Genomic DNA, 21,832 nt, shown 5'->3' with positions numbered 1-21,832 from the left:
GCTAGGCTGCTGGGGCTCCCGGTGGTCACAGTAGGTCCCTCCCAACCCAGCACACAGCCTACCCGCCCCTCCAACTCTTCTGAACGGGGCAGTCCTGAGTGCTGCCATCCTGCCTGCTGAATCGAGAGGGGCTGCCCCCTCCCTAGTGCCTCACTGCTTCTTCCCTCAATTCCTTCCCCAGAAGGCTGGGGCCAGGAAGCCTCAACACTGGGTGTGGGGTTGGGGTCCACTTCCTAGCCCCAGAGGGGGTGCAGGCCAGGATGTGGGGATGAGGGAGCCCATCTCTGGTCTGCCCAGCCAGGGAAGGCCTGGAGGCTGTCACCGGCCATGCCAGCCAAGCACCAGCTCATGCTGCTGGGGGACAGCATGGACACCACAGGCCCCAGCCCTGCCTGCCCCCTGCAGCCTGCAAGGCTGGGGGATGCCACATACCAGCCTGGCCCAGCCCGCCCTGGCCCCTCACCGCATCATGGCAGGAGGTATAGACGATGTCCACCGCGGTCATGTTCTCGTCCAAGAAGTGGCGCCGGATGGCAATGGCATTGCAGCCACAGCAGTTGTCTTCCTCAATGGTAACTCCAGGAGCAAACCGGGGCCTTGCGGGGCACAAGCAGCACCTGGAGGGGTGGCCAAGGGTTCAGAGCCAGGGACCCCAACAGAGCAATGGTTTCTGTGCCCCCTTTCTCTCTAGAACCTGCCCCGCCCCCTCTCAAAGCCTCCCTTGCAAAGCCCCACCAGCCTGTTCTCAGCCATCACCTCACTCAGCTTCTTGGTAGCAGGTGACCCAAGGGGTCTCTCCCTCCCCCTTGAAAGTCTCTCTCCATTCAGCCGGAGGCACCCTCTCTCCTGGATTGCTTCTCCCACATGGGCAGCTCCTCAGCCTCATCCTCTCCCTGAACCTCCTCTTCTCTGTAGTGACACCCACTCCTGTGGGACCCTCACCCAGTCTTGGGCTTTACATATCACCTATGTGCTAATAAGCCCCCCAGACCTGCTCTCATCCAACCACCTGTGCAACACCTCCTCCCAGATGTCCCACAGGACTGCAACCTCTCCAGGACCCAGTCCCTGAGGCCCTGCCCCTGGGCCCCAGCAGTCGCCCACACCCGGCCACTCACTGCTCAGCCCCATGTTTGGAGCCATCGGGTCCAACCCACCTCACATGCCACACCCAGCTGATCAGCACATCCATTAACTCTGCCTTCAAATTCAAATCTGGACTGGGACCCCTTCCCCACCTCTACGCCCAGCCCAGCTCCAAGTCACGTTATCCCTGCTTTGGAGGCCGGTCTGATTGGTCTCCTGGTTTATACTTGCCTCCTATGTTCTCAACTTGGCAGCTACAGTGACCCTTTAAGATATGTCAGGCCATGTGACTGCACTCAAAACCCTATGATGCAGACACGACACTGTAAACTGACTATAACTCAATAAAAAGAAATGTTCAAAAAAAAACCCCAAAAAACCCTATGATGCCACCCTTCCTGCCCAGTGTAAAAGCCAGAGTCCTTGCAAGGGCCCAGGCCCAACCTCCCCAACATCTGGCCCTGGTTCTCTGGCCTGTTGCCTCCACTTCCCCTCGGATGCGTTGGCCATATTCCTGCCTCAGCGTCTGCATCAAGGTTCCCTCTGCCTGGAATGCTCTTCTCCCGGGTACCGTGTGGCCAGATTTCTCACTTCCTTCAGGCCTCTGCTCAAATGTTCTAACTTATGGTGAGGTCCGCCCTGGCCACCTCATCTGACACAGCCAGCCCCTGCCCGTGTTTCCCAGCCTGACAACACAGCCAGCCTAATTTTTCTCCAAAATGCCCATGTGCTCCAATGGGTATCTTTCCTTGTCTCTGCCGCCCCACCAGGTGGTGGGCTCCATGGGGCAGGGTTTGCTCTGCTTGGTTCAGTTATGTCCCCAACACCAAAAACAGTGCCAGGCACATAGTAGGTTTCCCAGAAATGAATGGGTGCAGCTGCTGCTCATGCCACCAGAGGGAGCCAGCACCCAACAAATGGGGCCCTGGAGCCCGGAGAGCACGTGACTGCACTTCTGCCAGCTTTCTTGACTTGACAGCCAAGATTTCACTAAGAATCCTAGATTTCCGTGATGCTGAGAGGTTTGTCTTCGTTCGAGCAGTACCTTAGGGACTGTTAACACCTCCCAATGGGGAGAGGCCTCTCTGAGAAAACCCAGGGTTGAGCCAAGTCTCAGAAACAACTGGGCCTGGGGTGGGCAACCACTTCCATTTACACTGGGAGCCCCCTCCACCCACCACCCCCACCGCTGCCAGGCCAAGTGAGGACAGTCTGGATCAGCAGGCCAGGCTTCCGTTTCTAGGCAGCTGTGTCCCCTCTCCAGCCTCAGCCCCAGCCTCTAGGACTGAGCACGTGGCTGCCACAGTGTGGCCTTCGTGGAGAGACCTGGGCTTGAATCCTTGCTCTGGTGTCCCTTCCTATTTGCAAGGCCCTGGGGGGCAGGTGCTGACAGCTACTCCACAAGGCTGGTGTGAGATCAAAGGCCCAAGATGCAGAAAGCTCCTGGCATACAACAGGCTCCCAATGAACAGTGCTCCCTCTCTCCAGGGAGAGGGCTGCCTCTGAGCCAGTGGTCTGAGGGCCTGAGGAACCTACAGCCGCAGCAGGGCCAGCAGCCTGGAGGGGAGGGGCCCACGGCACCTTCGAGGCCAGCCTTCCTGCTGAGAGGAGGCTGGGGTGGCGAGGGGCTCAGAGGCCATGGGAGCTTGAGTATCCTCCTGGACTATGGCAGGGCCTCTCTTGCCCACAGGAGACCAACCACACGTCCAGAGCGGGGCTGGAGCCGAGTGAGGTCACCCCAGGGTGGTGGGGCCGTGGGCAGGCCCAGCTTGCCATGCTCTATGTGGGGCTGGAGAAGCACTGTAGGTGAAGGGCTCGGGCCTGAGGCGGGTGGGCAGCCCTCCTTCCTCCAGCCAGTCCTGGGAGCCTGGGCTGCTGCGGACAGGCTGGGATTTGGAAACGGGGGCCCAGCCCTCTGGCCTCCACCCTTAGCTGCAGGCCGGGACTTCAGGCCTGCCTCCTCGCTGCCCTCCAAGCACCTGACTCTTCTAGGCAGGGAGCTGGCTGGGCCCTCACAGGGTCTAAGGTCCTACAAATGCAGCCTCCCTCTGGTCTGCAGAGTGTCTTCAATGCCCAGGCTGCCAGTGATTCCCTGGTTTCTGAAGTAACCCACAGGCAGGCAGGACAGACACTATCTGTACAAATGGCATCCCCAGTGAGTGGTGGAGCAGGACTGTCAGAGCCCAGGTCTCAGGACTCCTGAGCCAGTACTCCTGGGAGAAGCCTCTCAGCTGCTGCAGGGGCTCCCAAGGATGCTGGGGGAAGCCAGCTGCGTGCAGGCTGGCAGAGATGGGGTGGGGCATGGGGTGCCCTGCTCAGCTCTGTCGGTCACTGAGGGGTGGTGAAAACGGGCCCGAGAGCCCCCCAGCTTTCTGTGGAAAGGACGCTGCAGGAGTGGGTGGCTACTTTGGGCCCCAAGGGCGGGGGTGTCACGGACAGAAGCTGCCCACTCAGAGTGCCAGCCTTTCCGGAACTGGGAGCCCAGGGAGCTGTCCTCCTGCTGCTCGGTCTGGGCAGATGGTGGAGACACCAAAGATAGCGAGGGGCCCTCCTGGAGCGGGCCCCACTCTGGCCCACTCAGGAAAGCTGATTCCATCCCGGCCCCGGCAGCGGGCTGAGAGCGGCATCCGGCTGAGGCCTTGCCAACTCCCTGCAAAGAGGGTTGGAGCCTTGCACAAAGGGCCTTCTTACTGCCCTTCTTGAGGCTTCTATGGATTGAGCCTCTACTAGGAAAGGCCTTTCTTCCAGAAAGGCAGAGCCCCAGAGGGAAGCTGGGAGAAGGGAAGATGTGGGCAGAGGGGAGCGGTTGAGAGGGGTGGGGAGAGAGACGGGAAGGGAAGGGGACCTGCACAGTCAGATGCTGGGCAATATTCCCTTCAGTCCTCTCCAAACAGCTCTGGGAGGGATGTTTCACCACCCCCATTTTACAGATAAGGAAACGGAGGCTGGCAGAGGTAGACTGAATTTCCCAAGTGACAAAGTATGGATTCAAACCTAATATTGTGTGATTCCAAAGCCCACGCTCTTCCCTGCCTGGGGATAACACAGAGCTAGAAAGGTCGAGGCCCAGAGATGGTGCAGAAGAGAAGCAAGGCAGGCCACAGGGAGGCGGGGGCAGGGCAGCAGGCACAATCCCTTTACGGAGAGCCCCCCTGGGCAGGCCCTCTGCACAGCTGGCCTGCGGGGGGACAGGACGGGGTACTCACGAGCAGGACCGGGCCAGCTGGCAGAGGCCGCAGGCTGGCTTCCGCATCAGGTACATGGGCCACCCGTAGGCGGCCAGGGCGAAGAGCATGTAGTAGCAGACCTCTTTGTAGCGGAGCATCTCTTGCTGGAAGAGAGGAGGCAGAGGGTCACCTCTTGCCCTTCCCACCTGCAGCCGCAGGCCCACAGGCTGCCCTGGGTGGAGGAGGGAGCTGCCCTTCTCCCAGGCTTCCGGCCACCCCGCACCCCAAGCCCTGGAGGACGGGCCACTCCTCCAGATGATAACTCCATTTTCCTAATTATCTCCATGCAACCAGGGCACGAATCCTCCCGAGACCTGTCCTGTTGCTCCGATCTCAGAATTAATGATTTGAGGACAGAAAAACACTCAGAGCACTGGATCGATTTCCCTGCCCGTTTTCCCCAGAAGGGAAGAGGAGGGAGGGGGGAGCAACAGTCACCCACCAACCTCAGCAATCAGGTCCTGGGAAGGGCATTTAACCCTGAGAGGACCGGACCCTCTGGAGGGGGTGCCCAGGCCACCAGCAGCAGGGCCAGCCTGGAGACACTGATACGCTGGGGGACCAGACAGGTAAGCTGCCTACCCTCAAGAAGGCCTAAGCGAGACTCGGGGAGTCACAGGCTCACAAGGGCATCTGGGGGAGATTGGGATCTCTCTGGGAAAGGCGCCAGTTTGAAACCCTGTGTCTCAGGCCAGTGACTGTTATCAGCCAGATGGCTGGAAGGAGGTGGGAGAAACAGGCATCCCAGCAAAGCCGCTTCCAGAGTCCCAGGTGCCCCAGGCACCGGGGGACTCCTGCACTTAGAGGAAATTAGTCACCTTGTAAAAGTTAAAGAGGGCGATTAGTCATCTTGTGAAGTGAAGTAAGTAGCACCTTAATCAGGGCCCAGAGGGCTGAACGTCCCTGGGTCTGCTCTTCAGGAACGAGCCAGAGAAGGTAATTATCCGCTCTGGCTCAGGGCGGAGGGTGGGGTGCTGGCAGCCTCTGCCAGGTGGCAGGCGGGGACCCCAGGCCCTCGAGGCACGGCTCCTCCCCTGCCCCCTCCCCCAGGCAAGGGAGGAGGTGGTGAGAGCTAGCTGGGCAGCCCTAGGCAACTGGGATGGACCTGCTATGGATGGGCTGTTTTAAGAGGAGATATAAACACCTGCTGTGGGGAGTGGGGGCAGGCGGAGAACAGGCTTTTCCAGGGGATTCAGATGTGAAGGATGAATCGTTTCTAGCAGTATCTGACTGGCACCACTGTTGGCTAGCACTCTGCTGGGAACTGGGCTCGGGATGGCTCCCCCCCTTCCACCAGCGCTCTGGGTGGAATGTGTGCCCAGCACCATTTATACTGCGGGAACAGGCTCTGAGGGGTCAGGGACTTGCTCAAGGTGACAGTCACAGGCGTGGAGCTGATGCACACGAAATCGGTTTGCTCCCAAGCAGGGCTGGCTCTCCGGGCTGCAGACTGCAACTGCAGCCCTGGGTGAGGGGCTCCCCTGGCCCCAGGACCGGCCCCTCCTTTACCTGGGACATACACACTGGAGAAGAGGTTCTGCCATTCAAAAGAGCTCGGAAACCACAGTGCTGGTCCCGCTGCGGTTTACAACAGCAACTTGGTAAAAACAATAGCAGCTCACCCCTGCGAAGCCCTCTGTGATCTCAGGAGGCCAGGACCAAATATTCTGAGCACAGTGAAGCAGATTCAGGGATTTTTGTCTGGAGAACTAGTGAGATGTGGGGGAGGGGCTTCGGGAGGAAGAGTGTGTGGACTGAGAAGAGGGGCCGCCTGGAGAGCCGAGGGGGGACCCACTGCGAAGAAGGTGCTGCTGACACCGTGAGGGCAGCGGGTAGGGAGTTGGCTTGGGTCATCCTGGCAGAGGGTGAGAGGGACCACGGGCAGAGTTGGGGGGTGGCCCCGACTCACCGAGTTCTTCAGGTCTAGGTACTTGGTGTTTCTGGTCACTGGCATCCCAGACAGGAAGGCCAAGATGTCGTTGTTGGCCTATAAAACAGGTGCGTGAGGGTGGCTGCCTGAGGCCCAGCTGCATGGCTGAGAACGAGGTCCAGGCCCCCGGCTCTGCACTCTGCCTGCTTCCCCAGGGCCTGAGAGCCCAAAGGCGCATGTGGCTTCCAGCTCCTCCACAGCCTGGCCAGTCTTCCAAAATCTGAGGTCTCCTCATATTTCCAGTTGCTCCCCTTCCACCCAAAGCATCAACTCTTGGTGGGCGATGCTTGCCCAGGCCAGGAGAAAACATTTTGTGTGTAATGCTGGGAGACCCCAACTAGGACTGGTGTGTCGGCGGGGTGGGGTGGAGTGACAAGAGCGGAGGCTGGAGCTTGGAGCTGGATGGTTCATTAGGTCCCTGTGATTAGAAGTCCCTTGTGGTCCTGGAGGCAGCCGCAGGCGGCCCAGCAGAAGGAAGAACCATGGACTGCTGGCTGAAGGGATGTGCTGGGGAAGGGAGGGGAGGGGGCATCAAAGGGTGACCTACTGGGCCTGAGGGGTTGTGTGGGACCTGGGGGGGCAGCAGGGAGGGCCTGGGAGGAGGATGGTGCAGGAGGTTGCCCGAGGGCAGCTGATGCTCACCTCATCCAGCACAGCGTTGCGCTTGGCCCGCTGCCGCTGCCGGAGCAGCACCAGGCCCGCGATGATGTCAGATGGCACAATGTCGAGGTCTCGGAAAAACTCGGCAAAGAGGTAGGCGATTTCCGAGTAGGCATCCTATGAGGTCCAGGGAGGCAGGAGGCAGTGGCAGGGGAACAGGAGAGAGGACGAGAGACCAGGCGTGAAGGCCCCGGGGCTGGGTGTGTGCTCTGGGTCCCGTGTGTAGATTCACCCCTCTCCTTCATGACCCTGAGGGCCCTGTCCTAGGCTCTGGGCCCCGGCAGACCTGGCAGGAGCTGTCTGGGACAGCACCGACCCTTCTCCGTCCTCCATCTCCCAGCCCTCCTGTCCCTGGAGTTCCGAAGGCACTCATACCATCTGTCTACCATGTGCAGAGGCCACTGCGAGCCATTTCCTGTTCCTTCCCCAATCAAGGCCTGCACGGCCAGCCTGTTTCTCCTCCAGACTTTTTCTCTAGCAGAGAAGCCAAAACCAAGCTCCTGGCTACTTCTTCCCCATGTTGCGTCTCTTTCCACTTCCCACCAGCTGTGACCTTGAACAGCCTCCAAGGACTTTACAGAGCCCTAGGTCTCAGACCCCTTCCCCAACCTGACTTTGGTGGCCGACTCAGGACCCCCACCATGTGCCTGGAGAAGGGTGCAACACTGGGTCAGTGGTCCTCCTGGCTACCCTGCAAGCTCTGTCCTCAGGACAGCCGTGCCTGGGGCCTGGGGGCAGGAGGCAAGGCAGACAGAGGCAGCCCCGCCAGCCGGCGTGCAGTCCTTCCTGCCTCGCAACAAGCTGAAGTCTGGAAACTCTTCCCTAACCTGTCAGGAGAGGCTGTGGTGGGAACAAACTCATAGCAACTGGTTCCCTCTTGCTGGGTTTCACCCCTGAGTGTCTGGCACTTGTAAGAGCAGAAAAATCCAGGGCTGCAAACTCAAACACTTAATGGGGCCAAACAGAGCCAGCCACTGCTGCGAGCGGCCCACCCGGGCCAAACTGAGATATACTGAACTTTGCATAAATGTCCCTGATTTTTAAATGTTAGCATCCAATTCAAGTTTTTAAAGCAACACAGCACAAGCTGATCAGGGTGTGCTCTGGATGGGACCTGGCCCAACCACCCTTTCCCTCCCTGGCCACCAGTGTTTGCTGAGGCCCCCTTGCCTTTCAGGAAAAGATGCCAACACCAGCCCCAACACCACGTGCAGGAAGGTGGGTGTGCCCTCAGCAGGCCCTGGGCTGAGACCCCTCAGGCCCCCCAGAGAGCCCCATGAGGGTGCTCCCCACCCACCAGGGAACCTCCAGGGGTTGGGGGAGGCTGTCTCACACTTGATTACTCACTCTACAGCTCACCAGGGACTTCTGGTGGGAAGGGGCCACTCAAGGCTTCCAGTGGCTTCCATGGAGGGCACTTGCTGTCTGGCTCAGGGAGGAGTGGTCTCCTGACCTCACTGCCACTAACTAGCTGTGGGGCGCGGAGCAAGTCACTCCACCTCTCTGGGCCTCAGCTGCCTGATCTGCAAAACGAGGGGTGGGACTCGATGATCTCTAAGGGCCCTGCCTCCCCTCCCCCCACTCGGGGGCCACCCACTGCTGACCCCGCCTTCCCTCCAAGGTGCCCTGGCACCAAGTCCAGCCCCTCTAGTTACTCCCCAGAGCGCCTGGTGTGGAGAGCTGCCTGTCACATCGAGGGCCACGTGGTTCCAACAGATCTTCCAGAGTGACCTGCAGCTGGTGACACTGCTTTCCTTTGTCTTCAGGTGACCCTGATGTTTGAGTTTCTCTTCTCCTAAACTAAACTCTCAGTTCCAAGGGGGTTGATAAAAGGCCTTCATATTTTTCTGTTGATGAAGCAAAGGGTTGGCTGTTTCACATGCTGGAGGGAGTCGTTCAGTGAATAATAATAGGTCCTCATAGGAGCAGGCTGTCACCTTGCTCCTGCTCAAAACCCAGCCCTGCCCCACCTGGCTCTGCCAGGGAGCAAATGCTCCTGAGTCACCAACAGCAAGACGTGAGCCCAAGGACAGCGGCTTGCCAGTACTTACTGACTGGGAGTCCTTTGTCCGTGTGCAGCAGAGGAACACTTTGAGCCGGCGTGACCAGCTGGTGGCCTGACCCTCTTCTAAGCGGTGCCTGCAGTGGGGAAGAATTGGTATGTGTGAGGTCAGAGGGCTGGACCAGAAGAGCTGGGCCAAGACGTTATGGAAACAGGGCAGCCTGTTCCCAGGACCCCACCAAAGGGCTCCCGAGCAGGGGGAGTCTTGGGGAGAATAGGCCTGGGCCCAGCCTATTCTGGGTGGCCAGTGACCTGGCTGTCAGCCAGCAGGTCTCTCCTGGGCACTCCTGCTGGCCTAAGGTGGCACACTGTTGGCTAAGGCCGGGGCCTGTACTCCCGGCTTCTGGGAGACTGACACCAGCATGACCTGGGGGCTTCAGACCTGGGAGCCCAAACTGAAGGCTGTTCTGAGTGCGGCCCATGTGTCCACAGGCTCAAACCAAGAGCCCTAGGAGATGGCAGCCAGGTGCGGGGCCTCTCTTCCAGCTTGTTCCAAGGCCTGGAGCAGACCTGTCAGACAGACCTGTTTCCCCTGAAAGGATTTCAGACGCTCACATTCCCTGTACTTGGGGAAGTTTAAGGGGCTGAATGAGGCTCTGCATTTCGAAACTCCCTGGATCTGTTCCTCTGTCCAGAGGGGAGAGGGCCCCTGCCCTTCATCTTCATGGCTGGCCCCTGTCTGTTCCCACCCCTATCCCCAGCCCCAGTGGGTCTGGCTGTTCTGAGGGTGTCAGGGTATCCAGGAATCTACACCCAAAGGGAGAGCAATTGGCCAGTTATCCACAGAGGCCCTTCCAGTGGTGGGTGTCCAGAAGCCGGTCTGTTTGAGCATAAAGATAGCAGATCCAACATTAAAAATGTAAACTTACAGAAAAAGCAAGAAGGAGCTGGCTTGCTTTTCTGACATGTACCCTCCCACCAGCCCCTTCAGATCCTGGTGATGGGTGGTGAGGAAGTGCAGGCACGGGTGACCCTGAATGCCTGCAAGGCACTTAGCATCCATCAGGAGTGACAGGCCAGGCCCTCCTCCCAAGCCTTTTGGCTCCTCTCTGCAGCTAAGGGCTGCTTCCTGCTCCCAACCCTGGTCCCACAGGCTGTGGGCCACAAGGACAGGGAAAACCACAGGGCCTTCCAGGGCTACAGGAGGGGCTTAGGGAAGGATGCGCGGGAATTCTGTTTCTGGGACCAGCCAGCCCTGAGGGACTTAGGCAGCCTTGCATCCTAAACCAATGTCCCACATACTGGAGGCTTAACAAAGGCCAAGCTGGGTTCCCAGAGCATTATGTTCTTTAACCCTTTCTAACCAAATTGGCTATCAAACATTCAAAGAGAATTTCCTCCCTTCCCTGTGGCTGATGGAAGAGCTGACAGTATACCCTACTGCAGTACCCTTTGTGCCCACCAGGGGGCGTATGGCACTGATGACACGTTTAGCCTAACGCATTGGTTAGGCTATAGAGACCAAGACAGGGAGAGACATTAAATGTAGACAGGAAGTTCATGGACTCGGCACCCCACTACCCTGGGGCTCCCGCAAAGATCCAAGGTCAAGGCTTCCAAGGCGTAGTGGTGGGACTAACCCATTTCCAAACCCTATCAGATTTGACTGGAAGGAGAAAGGGCCAAGGACTTAAATGGCTCCCTGACTCCCAGAAACTGAAATAACCCGTCAGTGTGACAGAAGGGCTTGTGCGCATCCCCAAACCTGGAGGCGGATAAAGGGTCGGTAGGCTTAAAATTCCCTGGTTAGAAGAACTGTGGTTTCAGAGCAGAGGGAGGCCGAGTGGGGAACAGCCGAGAGGTGGTCACAGTGGCCCAGCCTACCCTCCCAAGCCCACCTGAGAGCTGGAGAAACCACAGCAGGTGGGGACGTGTGAGCTCTGAGGCTTCTTAACTACCCGTACAGGGCCCGGAACTGCTGGAAAACTTTCTAATTCAGATGACAGCCACCACCAACTCCCAACTGCAAAGGCACTGGCTGCCCTGGGCCCCAAAGGCAATTACCCAGAGTTGAAGAGGGAAGATTTTTCTCCAGGGCCCCAGGAGCCCAGAAACTGGGTCGGGGGGGCATGTGCTCAGAATGTGCAAAATGGGACGGGTGGTGGCGGCCAGCTGCACTGGGGGGAACAATGGGCTCTGGGGTCTGGCATTTGGGGTGGGGAGGTGGCCAGCCTTGGCCCAGGTGTGGCTCTGGCTGCACTGCCAAGCTGACATGGGGGGCCCAGAGGAACCAGTCAGAGGGGTACAGGAGGATGGGGTGGGGCCCTGGGCAAGTCACTGCCCTGGCTGAGAGCTCCCGACCCCACTGCCCTGGGCTGGAGATGGAGTGCCAGATGAGCTTGCACTCCTCGGGCAGGGTGGCCTCTCCAGGACTTGGACTCCTCAGCTGTGGAATGGGTCTCACAACCACACCAGGGTTAACAAAAGGATTAAACAGACAGATCATGGAAAGGGCTCAGGGCAGGGTCTAACCCAGAACAGAAGCTTGATTAACAGGAGTCATGGTGACCCACCCTGGAAGCTCCCCCTCTCTTTTTTCAATATACAGGAACTCTGTGCCCATGCCTGGTCTCATTTTCTCTACCAGGGCATAGCCTTTCCCCTTCTCCAAAACACTGTGCAAACCTCCTCCCTCCAAGAAGCCCTCCTTGATTAACCTCCTCCAGCCCCTTAATCCTAGAGGCAGCCTCACCTAGTGGTTAAAAGCAAGGGCTCTAAAGCCAGACTGCCTGGGCTTGATCCCAGCCCCACCATTTCCCAGCTGTGTGACCTCAGGCAAGTCACAGAGCCTCTCTGTGCTCCAGTTTCTTCATCTGTATTATGGGGATGATATTAACAGCTACTTTAGGGAGTTACTGCAAGTTAATAAATGCACTTCCGGCTCGCTGTACACATGCGTCCTACTGTTACTATCATTGTGCTGTTATTGGCACTGAAGATGATGATGACAATGACAAAGGCTACCACTGGCTGAGCACGAACCTCATGTGAGTACCATGTTAACCACCCTGTTAAGTCTCACAGTGGCAGCATGAGGCAGAAACCATGGTGGTCCCGTTTATAGACCAGGAAACTTGAGGTCAGCCTTTGGCCAATGCCTGTGGTTCACACAGGTTGAGACGCAGTGAGGGAGGCACAGAGCCGGCCTCCACCCGCCAGTCAGCGAACCCCGCCAGGGGACGGCCCACCTGCCCGGCCGACTGACCGCAGGTTGTAGGTCCGCAGGTTGCGCTGCCTCCTCTTGGTGGCCCTCAGCTTGACGAAGGTGCGGCCCGTGGGGTCGAAGACGCAGAGGACAGTGATGCAGACACTAAGGATGACCACCCAATTGCAGACGACCATCCCTGTGGGGGCAGTGTTGGGAAGTGAAGGGTCATGGTCCTGGGGACACCTCCCTGGCTCTGAAGAAAGGGGCACTGGGGCCTCCCTACCCCCAACTGCTTCTGGGGCCCAAGAGCAAAGCCCCAAAGCCCCTAGCTCCAGCCTTTGGCTGCAAGGCCTGGGGTCCCCTGGCTGAGCTGTGACCCCAAGGTCCATCCCTGGCACAGAGAAGATGGCTCTGTGGGTTTCCAGAGCCCTGGGCAGCTCTGTGCCTGCTGCTGCCCCCCAGACCAGGGTCCCCCAATGAGGGATGGCAGACCACAGGATGAAGGCTGCAGCCTCACCCTACCAACCTACCGGCACCCTCACAGAAACTGTTTCCCTCTCTCAGGGCCTGAGCGTCTGCCCTCTCTAACCTGACCCACCCTCTCCACCCCAGGGCTGACCAACATACCAAGCGTGACGTTCTTGGCAGTGAGGTCGTTGCAGGAGGTGTAGTACTGAGTGAGCCAGACGATGCCCACGATGGCGTAGATAAACTCGATCACCAGGATGGCTGCGAGGAGAGCAGAGCCCTGGCTGAAGGACAGCTGCCGGCTGCCCAGGAAAGGCCCTAGAGCCTTGGCCTGGCCCCTCCTGCCACAGGGCCCCTGGCCAGCTCGGCAGCAGGGTCACCAGACCCCTCACGGAACCCCTCACGGGCTTCCTGGTACAGAGGGCCCAGAGGGCATGGCTGTCCCACCACCACTCTGTTCTGCTGTAAGGTGCCCACCACCTGTTCTGGCTCATGTACCTTCAAGCCCCTGATGCCTCCCCAAGAAGGTGACTGCAAAGGCGATGGCGAAGAGGCATTTCTGTTCTTTCAGGAATTAGAATTAGTTATATCCACGAACTCTGGAATCGGATGTATCTTAGGCAAGTTACCTAATCTGTCTGAGCCTCCGTTTCCTCATCTGTAAAATGGGAGTGACAAGGTCCGTGGTACAGGGCTGTGCAAGAATAGGGTGACAGAGTGTTCATTTCAGGAGGAGGCCTCCGGCACAAGGCAGGAAGAGGAAGGGGTCCCAGCAGCCAGCTGCCCACGATGCCCTACTCAGGCTGAGATGGGGCTTGGGGAAGTGGGTGGGAGAACTGATGGCCCCCCTCAGGGGACAGCATTAAAAGTCCCAGCTCCACAGGCCCCGTGTGGCAGGTGAGAGCCCAGGCTTTGAAGCCAGACAACCTGAGTTCAAATCTCAGCTCTGACATTTGCACACTTACCAGCTGTGTGACTTTAAGGGAGCTAATTAACCTCCCTGGGCCCCAAATTCTTCATCTGCAATATGAGACCAATAAAGACTCCTCCCTGAGTTAACATGGGAAAAGGGCTCAGCACAGGAGGAGTGCTCACTGGGAGTGCCCAGGAGGATGGGCTGAACCCGAGCCCAGGAAGAAAACACAGGCCGGCCCTCCAGGAGCTGGTTGAGGCCCCTGGGGAGCTTCCCAGGGAAGGTGAGGGGCTGTTTGGGGAAGGATTACAAGCAGCCAAAGATGTGCACGGCCTAGAGCAGGGGTCAGCAAACTCCTTCTGTAAAGGGCCAGAGAATAAACGTTTTAGATTCTGTGGGTCATACTCTCTGTCCCTACTCTGCTCTGCCGTGGTCGTTCAAAAGCAGCCAGAGGTGGTAAGTGCATAAACGAATGAGTATGGCTGGGTTCCAATAAAACTTTATTTACACAAACAGATGGCAGGCTGGACTTGGCTCTCAGGCCTCAGTCCGCCCACCCCTGGTCCAGAAGTGAGCCCAATAAACCTGCCTGTTCCGTGCTGGACCTGGGTGCTGGTGCTGGGCCCGGCCCATCACATGACATGTGGCTAAGTGAATGCTGGGCACAGGAGGAGGGTGAGGGTTGGAGTAGGCCAGAGCAGCCCCTCACCCGTGGTGGGTGGCCCTTACCCAGGCGCACGTAGAGCACATACTGCATGGATTCTCGGGGCTCCGTGTAGAGGATGCCCCCGCGCATGCTCAGCCAGATGATGGCCATCTCTGCAATCATGCAGCTCAGCAAAATGCCCAGGTAGCCGCGGCCGTGGTCCACCAGGTTCAGGGAGCAGGCCTCGTTCGGGTTGTAGACCAGGCCGAAGAGCACCACGGACAGGATCACAAACCTGGGGGAATGCACACGTGAGCGGAGCCAGGCAGCCTGTGCACCTCCCACGGCCCACCTCCCGGCGGGGGAGGTGAGGGCCTCACTGCTCCGGGCACAGGACCACTGTCCACCTGGCAGTGAGTCCCTCTGAGGACACAGGTGTCCAGGGACAGGGTAGCAAGGGCAGGGAGTCCAGCCACCAGCCGTGGGCAGGCAGCACAGCAGCTCCACCCAGCGCTGGCGTCAGGTCCAGCAGTGGCCGGGTGGGGTCTCCATGTGGGTATCGCCCTAAGCGGTGGATGGTTCAACACCGACTCCTGGGAGCTGGGCACATGATGGGGTTGGGACAGATGATCAGAAGGCCTTCTTCCAGGCCTGTGACATGGGCATAAGACTCACCATGTGGTGTGCAGGAGGAAGAGGAAGATGGCTGGCAGGACGAGGTCATCGCTGCCCACTGACCAGCGTCGCCGGAACACCACAATCCCGGGCATGGCTGGCAGCTCTGCGGAGGCTCAGCGGGCCTGGCGCTCACCTCCTGAGACAGAGCAGACCCTGTGGCTGCCTAGGCCACTGCGGCACCCAGGGTCGCCACATGCCTTGCTGGGTGTGCCCAGCGGCACAGGCGTCTCCCCCAGGCCCTACAGCCCAGGGGCTTCCTGACCCTTTCTGGGCAGACCCACCTCCCACGGGATCCACCCCCAGAGCCAACATCAAAAACTGTAGCAGCCAGACACTGGCTTCAGCCCTACCCGAGGACTCTCCTGTCCCCCATACTGGCACATGCCCCTTGGGATCAGCTCTGCCAGGGGCTACCCCAACAGGAACTTCTCAGCATCATTAAAGACCTGGGTTCATCCTTGCCTCGCCCTCCATGGGATCAGGGGAGCCCCTGCCCAGTGCATGCAGTCCTTGGGGTGAGGTGGGGGCTTCCCAGACCAAGCCTGAGTCATCCCCTGCTGTGAGGCCAGCAGGGCAGGTGTAAGGCTGAAGGCCTTGGGGAGGGTGGGGATAAGGGCGTGCCTGGGGCTGGAAAATATGGGGGATGGGAGTTCCCAGCACATAGTAGGTACTCAGTAAATATATGTTGCATGAGGTCTTCCACTGCTTGCTTTGCTGGAATGCTGGAAATCAAGTCACTCTATGACTTGATTTTGCACCCATCAGACAGAATTCCCAACCACAGCAATGCCTCTTGGTAAGGAAGGACATAGCTGAGACACAAGTTCAAGAGCATGGCTGGGGTGCTCAGCCCCTCTGCCGGAAGGGCAGCAGGCAAGCCCTGGGGGTATCCCATCCTCTCGGCAACCATCCCTCCCACACCCACCCTGAGCCATGCAGCCTTCACTGCCCCGATCCCAACTCTCTGAAGTAGCTGAATTCAAATTAGCCACAGGCAAGCTCAGGGAGGAGGGCCCAGGAATCCCCCGGTCCCCACACCCTAGAGTCCCAGGAACAACGGCAGTGGTGTTGGCCGGGGGTAGACACCCATGAGGGGCTCTAGAGTAGCTCTGAGCTGAACTGTGTAGAGGAACCCCTGCTGCAGGAGGCTGGGCACTGGTGGGCAGCTGCCCCCAGGCTGGCAGAGGCTTACATGGCACCTGGTCCAAGGGTAGACAGCAAGTCCTCCTCTCCCCGGTGACGGCTCCAGGGAAAAAGAGTGTCTGCGGAGACCGGCATCACTTGGGAAGTGGCCAAGTCTCCCCCGACCGGTGGGATGGCCCTCAGGGTGGGCGAGGGGGTTTGGGGTCTGGTGGCCAGCCGGCACGTCCAGTCCAGCCCGTCTCTGTCGCCCTTTCCCTGGTGCAGCCACTTCATCCAGCCGCTGCCAGGCTGCTCCCAGCGAGGTGGCGGCCTGGCGGGCGGGCTGGCGGGCTAGCCTGCTGGGGTCGTGCCTACTCCTCCCCCCACCCTCAGGAAGTGACATCATCCCACTCTTTCCAAGGAGGAGTCGGAGCACGGATTCTGGGAAGCGGGAGAAGGATGGAGCGTGCAGAGCTGCATGGTGGGGTGTCCGGGGGTGGGGGTCTGGGACTACAGGGGGCTAGGGATCCAGCTGTATGTCTGTGACAAGTGGCTGACGGCACTGGCTATGTTTGAAAGGACGGAGGGGAAGGGAGGGGCTGGGGCTCCGTGGGTGGCAGCAGGGCTGCGGAAGGACAGAGCTGCCAACAGCTGGTATGTCAGCCGCCAGCTCCTACAGCCCCTCCCCATCTCCAGGTGGCCCACGGAGGTTGCCTCAAAATGCTGGGTTGGGCTTGGGGGCCCCTCACACAAATGAAATGACTGCAAGGTCCCAGAAGGTGCTGTAGCTCCGCATCCCACTCTAATCAGGCCAGACCCCGGCAGAGGAAGGGGAGGGCCGTCCCAGAGGAGCCCAGAAGAGCTTGTTCTCAGGGATGCTCCACAGACAGCCCTTCCCAACCACCTCCTCTCCCTCTGCCCTTCACCTCTTGGAGTCTAGAATGGCTAAAACTCTCACAGTTCACACGTACCATCCACCTCACAATATCACACAAAGCACCACGTGTGCACACGGCCCCACCCTCCCTGCTCTCAGGTGGGAGAAGTAGGGGGAACCTGGCACCTGGCCCTGCAGAGGTGGCTGAAGGTCTGTCAAGACACCAGAGTGAAACGGCCAGTGGCAGCCTCTGCCCCCCAGCTCAGGGAGTGACCAGCCAACAGCCATGGTCAGTGTCAGTCCCACCTCGATCATGTGGCAGGGTAATCCCTTGGGCTGACCCCACCAGGTGCTCCGTTACAGGCCTGGACAAAGCCAGTGACAGTCTTAGCTCTGGTGGGCTAAGCAGAGGGAGAGCATATGAACCCGGCAGATCAGCTGCCCCTCCCTGGTCTGGGCTGGAGGACTCTCCAGCTGGTCACTACCAGGTCACGGTGTGGGATGGGGGTGACAGGGCCTGTGCTGCTGCTGGGGGAGTGGGCCACTCTATTCCATGTAGATTCATAAATCTCAGGGCTGCTATTTTTAAGGGCCTGAAAGACGCCCTTTCTCTCGAGACCCCAGCCCTTCACAATGGGGGCCTGTTCCCGTGCTGGGGATGTGATTTCATCTGGAGGAAATGTCTCAGGATGGGGGAGGGCAGAGGCTATTTCCTGGTCTGGGGCTGCCACAAAGCACCTCCTCTGGCTCTCCTCCCCCAGGGCACAGGGTCTGTGCCCTCCAACAACCTCAGTGGGGGCGCACATAGCTTCCCTACCCAGATCAGTGGCACTCCCAGGAGAGGTGTGGCATCCCTCTTCAGTAGGGGAGAACAGGGGCACTGCTGGGCGCTCCCTATGCCCTGGCTGGGCCGCCAGCCCAGGCAGGTGTGACTGGGGTGCCAGGACACCCCCCAACATGGATGGGGTGACTTGAGTGGTACTACAGGGCCCCTTTCTTCCTCTATCCACAAAGCCCAGTATCCTTGATGGTGATTCAGGCCCTTGAGTTAAGCATTAACCATTCTCAGAGTTCCACTTCCCAAAAATGCAAAATTGTTTTCTAAAATGCACATGCTGATTCCTACTTTAAAAACCTTTCATGGCTCCCGTGGTCTGCAGGGTAAAGTCCAGACCTCTCAGGCAGTAGCTAAGGGCCTCAGTAACTGGTAGGCGGGCTGTGCAACCTTGGGCAAGTGCCTTGCCCTCTCTGAGTCTGGGAGCAGGAAGACCCTCCCCATCCCCTGGGGATCCCGGGCACAGACAGGCTCAGGGCCTTCTTCTGGCTAGAGAAGTACTCCAGCCCCTTCTCACACTGCCCCATCCTCCTCCCGACCCTACCAAACTGCTGCTCCCTAAAACACCTCACTGGAATCTGTGCTCTGTCTACCACAGTTCCTCTGCCACTCATCTTTCGAGGCCAACCAAAAGTCATCACCTATTTGAAACCCTCCTTGACAGCACCCCCTACCCTTCTCATGCAGAACTGGCTTTTCCCTTATGGGCCCCCTGGATGCCTCCCCCAGGGCAGCCTTGGGCACATTGTATTAGTGTAAACTTACTGATTCTTTGCTGCCCATCCCTGCCCCAGCTCAGCCGAGAGTCCTGGAGGGCCGGGGTCTTGCAGTGCTGCTGATCTTCACACCCACTCTCTTGCCCTGGAGTGTAAGCATAGGGCCCCCCCCCCCGCCCCCACAGCAGCCCCGGTCCCCACAAACCACCACTCCATCCCCCTGAAGCAGCTGTCATAAGACTGGAGACATGGTTCCTTCCTCTCCTAGCTCAAATCCTTCCCTCTTGGGGAAATGTTCCCCACCCCGCCCCCACGCTCCCTGGCCGCTCTCAGAGGACCAGCTTCTCTGGCTATCTTAAGTACTCTAGGGCTTTTTCCTCAGCTGCAAAATGGGGACAACACCACTCCCTCAGAAGGCTGCAGCAAGAGCTGACTGGGATGATGTCACAGAGATCTGCATAGGTCCCGGCGGACCCCAGGCCTCTCCTCGTGGGGGCCATCATATCAACGGGGCTTCTGCGGACTTCATGGCAGGGTGATCTGGGATGGGCGCTGGGGTTTGGGCAGGTGTTGCTGATTGCATGATTGGCTCCAGCTAATCAGAAAGGGCTGGCCTGGGCAGATCAAAGCCCTGACAGGGTAACCTTCCCCTGCCATGGGCCTTGGGGGGCTGCTATTTAAAGAGCCAGGGCTGGGCCTTCTCCCCCTGATCCTAAGGTCCCCTTGGGCTTGGCCCTGGGAGCAGGCTTCAGGGAGAAGTGCCCTTGGCAGTAGGTCCCAGCAGGTCAGTGCTGAGAGCTTTCAGGGAAGGGAGGTCACAGAGAGTTCCAGCTCAGGGCTAGTGGGAGACAGGAGGTCACCCTGCTTGCTGGCAGTGGGGCCAGGGCACCAGAATCAGGCTGAATCACAGGGAAAGGATGACGTGATATAGGAGGCCCATCCAGTGTCACCTCCAGCCTCTAGGTCAGTTCATGAGGTGTCCCACCTGGCAGGGGTGGCCTTGTGCATCCAGGCCCAAGGATGGGCTGGAAGTTGAGCCTGGAGGAAGGGATGACAACCAGACCCAGGCCACAGGGATACATCTGACATTGGCGAGCACCTCCCTTGTTCCAAGTCCACCTGCCAGCCTCACAGCAACGATGCAGGGTGACAGCGTCACCCTCAATCCACATGCTCTAAAAATCAGGCTGTGTCTAGGTCCTAGCCCTGCACTTACTGGCTGTGTGACCTTGGACAAGTTATTTAACCTCTCTGTGCCGCTCAGTTCCTTATTTCTAAAATGGGCTTAAGAACAGTACCTAGCTCAGAATTGTCACAGGGTTAAATGAGTCACACACTTAAGCCCACACCTATCACAGAGTAGGTACTCGGTGAATGTAGCTCTTCCACTATGATTTCTATTGAAGAATGAGGAGGCTGGGGCTCAGAGACTCTGCCCCGCAGCTTCCAAGGAGCAGGAGGCTGAGCAGGCAGGAGTCCAGTGCTATCCAAAGCCCACACTTAATGCAGGAATGTCAGGGTTAGAAGGGGCCATGCAAACAGTCCTGGAGCCCCCTTTTATGGGTAAGAAAACTGAGGTTCAGAAAGGCCCCAGAGACTCCAGCTTTCCCTATCTGTCCATCCCAGCAGGTGCTAGACACACTGTCCCAGAGTTCCCAAGCCAGCGCATCCCTTCTCCCACCTCACAACATGCCCTTCTTGAACTCCCCAAGAGACAGTCCCATTAGCAGAGTGTATCCCCGGGGAGCCTGGGCTGAGATCTTCTCTTTCACACTCTTGATGCATAACCCCCTTGGAAGCTGGCAAAATCCACATGACCTCCCTCACTGGCAACCAATCCACAAGAAGGCATCAATCACCTGAACGGTTTCAGGCAGAGTCATCTGTGGCTACCTCTCCACCTCCCAGTGGGTGGGGGCCCCACTGCTCCGCAGCCGGGCTGGCAAAGGAGAGGAGACCTCAGCCCCAGGCCCACCTTCCCTGGACCCCGTTTAGCCCTGCCTGTTGAGGCTGGTGACCAGGCCAGGTCCAGCCACATCCTCAAGCTGCCAGTCCCAGACCCAGGGCAGCATCCCCAGGCCAGAAATTCACCACCCCTTCAGGCCTTGGTTGCCTCTCCTGAAGAATGAGGAACCTGGACTAAGGGGAGGCTAGTATTTTTGTATTTGTTAATATTTACTTGTATCAGCAACAGCTGCATGTGCCTATACGGGAACCACAAACAATGAAAAGGTGGAATATAAATGTAAAATCTTCAGAACAAAAACTAAGTACATTAAAATAGAAGATTGGGGAAATGGTTGCACATGTGCAAGACACAACGGCCCCCACAGGAGCTACATGTAAAACTATCAGTACACTCCATGCTTCCTGGTGGCCAAAGTAAAAAGGGAAATCAGGCAGTCTGTAAGGACTCTTTTAGTTCCCCAAGGTGCTGTGGTCTTTGGGGTCCTGAGGAGAGGGCCCAGGACTCCCTTTCCTATAATGAGTGGGATTCCCTGCGTGAAAGGGTTTTGAAATTAGAATGTGTTCCAAACACAGTGAGAGGAAACTGCTGCTAGCTAGGCCCTTGGGGTCTGTCTGGTTCCAAGTGTTTCTGTGTTGGGCACTGGAGCTTGTCTTCCTGAGGTGGGTATCTGACTTGGGGGCCTGACTGCAGTGAGGCTGGGCCCCAGGCAGCCTGCAGGGCGAGTGCTGGCCCCAGACACTCCGTCTCAGCTGGGGTGGGCTCACGAACGGGCTCCCTTCTGGCCTAAGTGGGCTGGCAGACAGCGCCCGCCCTCTTAAGTCATGCCCAGAGCACTGGCTCCAGGGGTGGTCAAATCCTGGCCCCTCCACTTCTCAGCTGTGTGGCTACAGAGCTAGTTAGCCTCCCTGCTGGCTGGTGAGGCTTATATGAGGGAGCACCCACAGAGGGAGGGGATCAACACATAGTAACCAGAATCACTTCAAGAGGCTGCAGGGCGGTCCCAGCTCAGCCCACCTTAAGTCCTCTAGCACCTGTCAGTTACCTACCACATCCTGGGCCTCATCTGAGCCCTTTGCAAACATAACTCACTTAATCCTTATAATAACTCTGTGAGGCAGGCACTGCTATTACTATATTTTACAGATGAGGTGAAGTGAATTGCCCCAGGTCACACAGCCTAGTTCCAGGGCCTGTGTCTTAACCACTGCTTCTGAGGAGCAGGATTCAGCTAAATGCCTGTCTTTGAACCCAGGAGCAGGCTTCTGATGCCCCCTATGGAATGAAGAGCCATGGCGTTAGGGATCACAAAGAGCTCTGTGGGTCTTCTTCTGGCTCCAGGCTTGTGGCCACGCCACCACGGGGAGACTGCGGATATCGACCCCACTCTGCAGATGAGGAAGACTGAGCCCAGGGGAGTACCACGGGCTGCCTGAAAGTGAGGGGGCTGTGGGCCCAGAGCTAGAAGCCTCATTAGGTCATAGGGGCATTACCCCAG

The 21,832-nt window shown here is 58.4% G+C and overlaps 1 protein-coding gene across 5 annotated transcripts in view; it reads right to left on the bottom strand.

Annotated features, from left to right (window-relative positions):
* The window catches only part of DAGLA (diacylglycerol lipase alpha), a 60,807-nt gene that overhangs the window by 10,396 nt on the left and 28,579 nt on the right, over positions 1-21,832 (bottom strand). For 3 of the 5 annotated variants that reach the window (XM_032489570.1, XM_032489573.1, XM_032489571.1), the window contains exons 2-10: positions 14,816-14,954; positions 14,224-14,435; positions 12,741-12,842; positions 12,171-12,309; positions 8,955-9,042; positions 6,886-7,020; positions 6,223-6,300; positions 4,293-4,417; positions 464-617 (exon numbers count right to left, since the gene is read on the bottom strand). In XM_032489570.1, the coding sequence (XP_032345461.1) occupies positions 464-617; positions 4,293-4,417; positions 6,223-6,300; positions 6,886-7,020; positions 8,955-9,042; positions 12,171-12,309; positions 12,741-12,842; positions 14,224-14,435; positions 14,816-14,910 (1,128 nt within the window). In that variant the 5' untranslated portion in view covers positions 14,911-14,954. Of the gene's footprint in view, positions 1-463; positions 618-4,292; positions 4,418-6,222; positions 6,301-6,885; positions 7,021-8,954; positions 9,043-12,170; positions 12,310-12,740; positions 12,843-13,079; positions 13,240-14,223; positions 14,436-14,815; positions 14,955-16,010; positions 18,512-21,832 lie in introns of those variants that run through there. The other 2 variants (XM_014555458.2, XM_032489574.1) reach the window with 2 other exon arrangements.

Source organism: Camelus ferus, chromosome 10, assembly GCF_009834535.1.
Source record: "Camelus ferus isolate YT-003-E chromosome 10, BCGSAC_Cfer_1.0, whole genome shotgun sequence".
NCBI lineage: Eukaryota > Metazoa > Chordata > Mammalia > Artiodactyla > Camelidae > Camelus > Camelus ferus.
The sequence above is the reverse complement of the archived record's forward strand: the minus strand, read 5'-3'. Positions and strand labels throughout refer to the sequence as shown.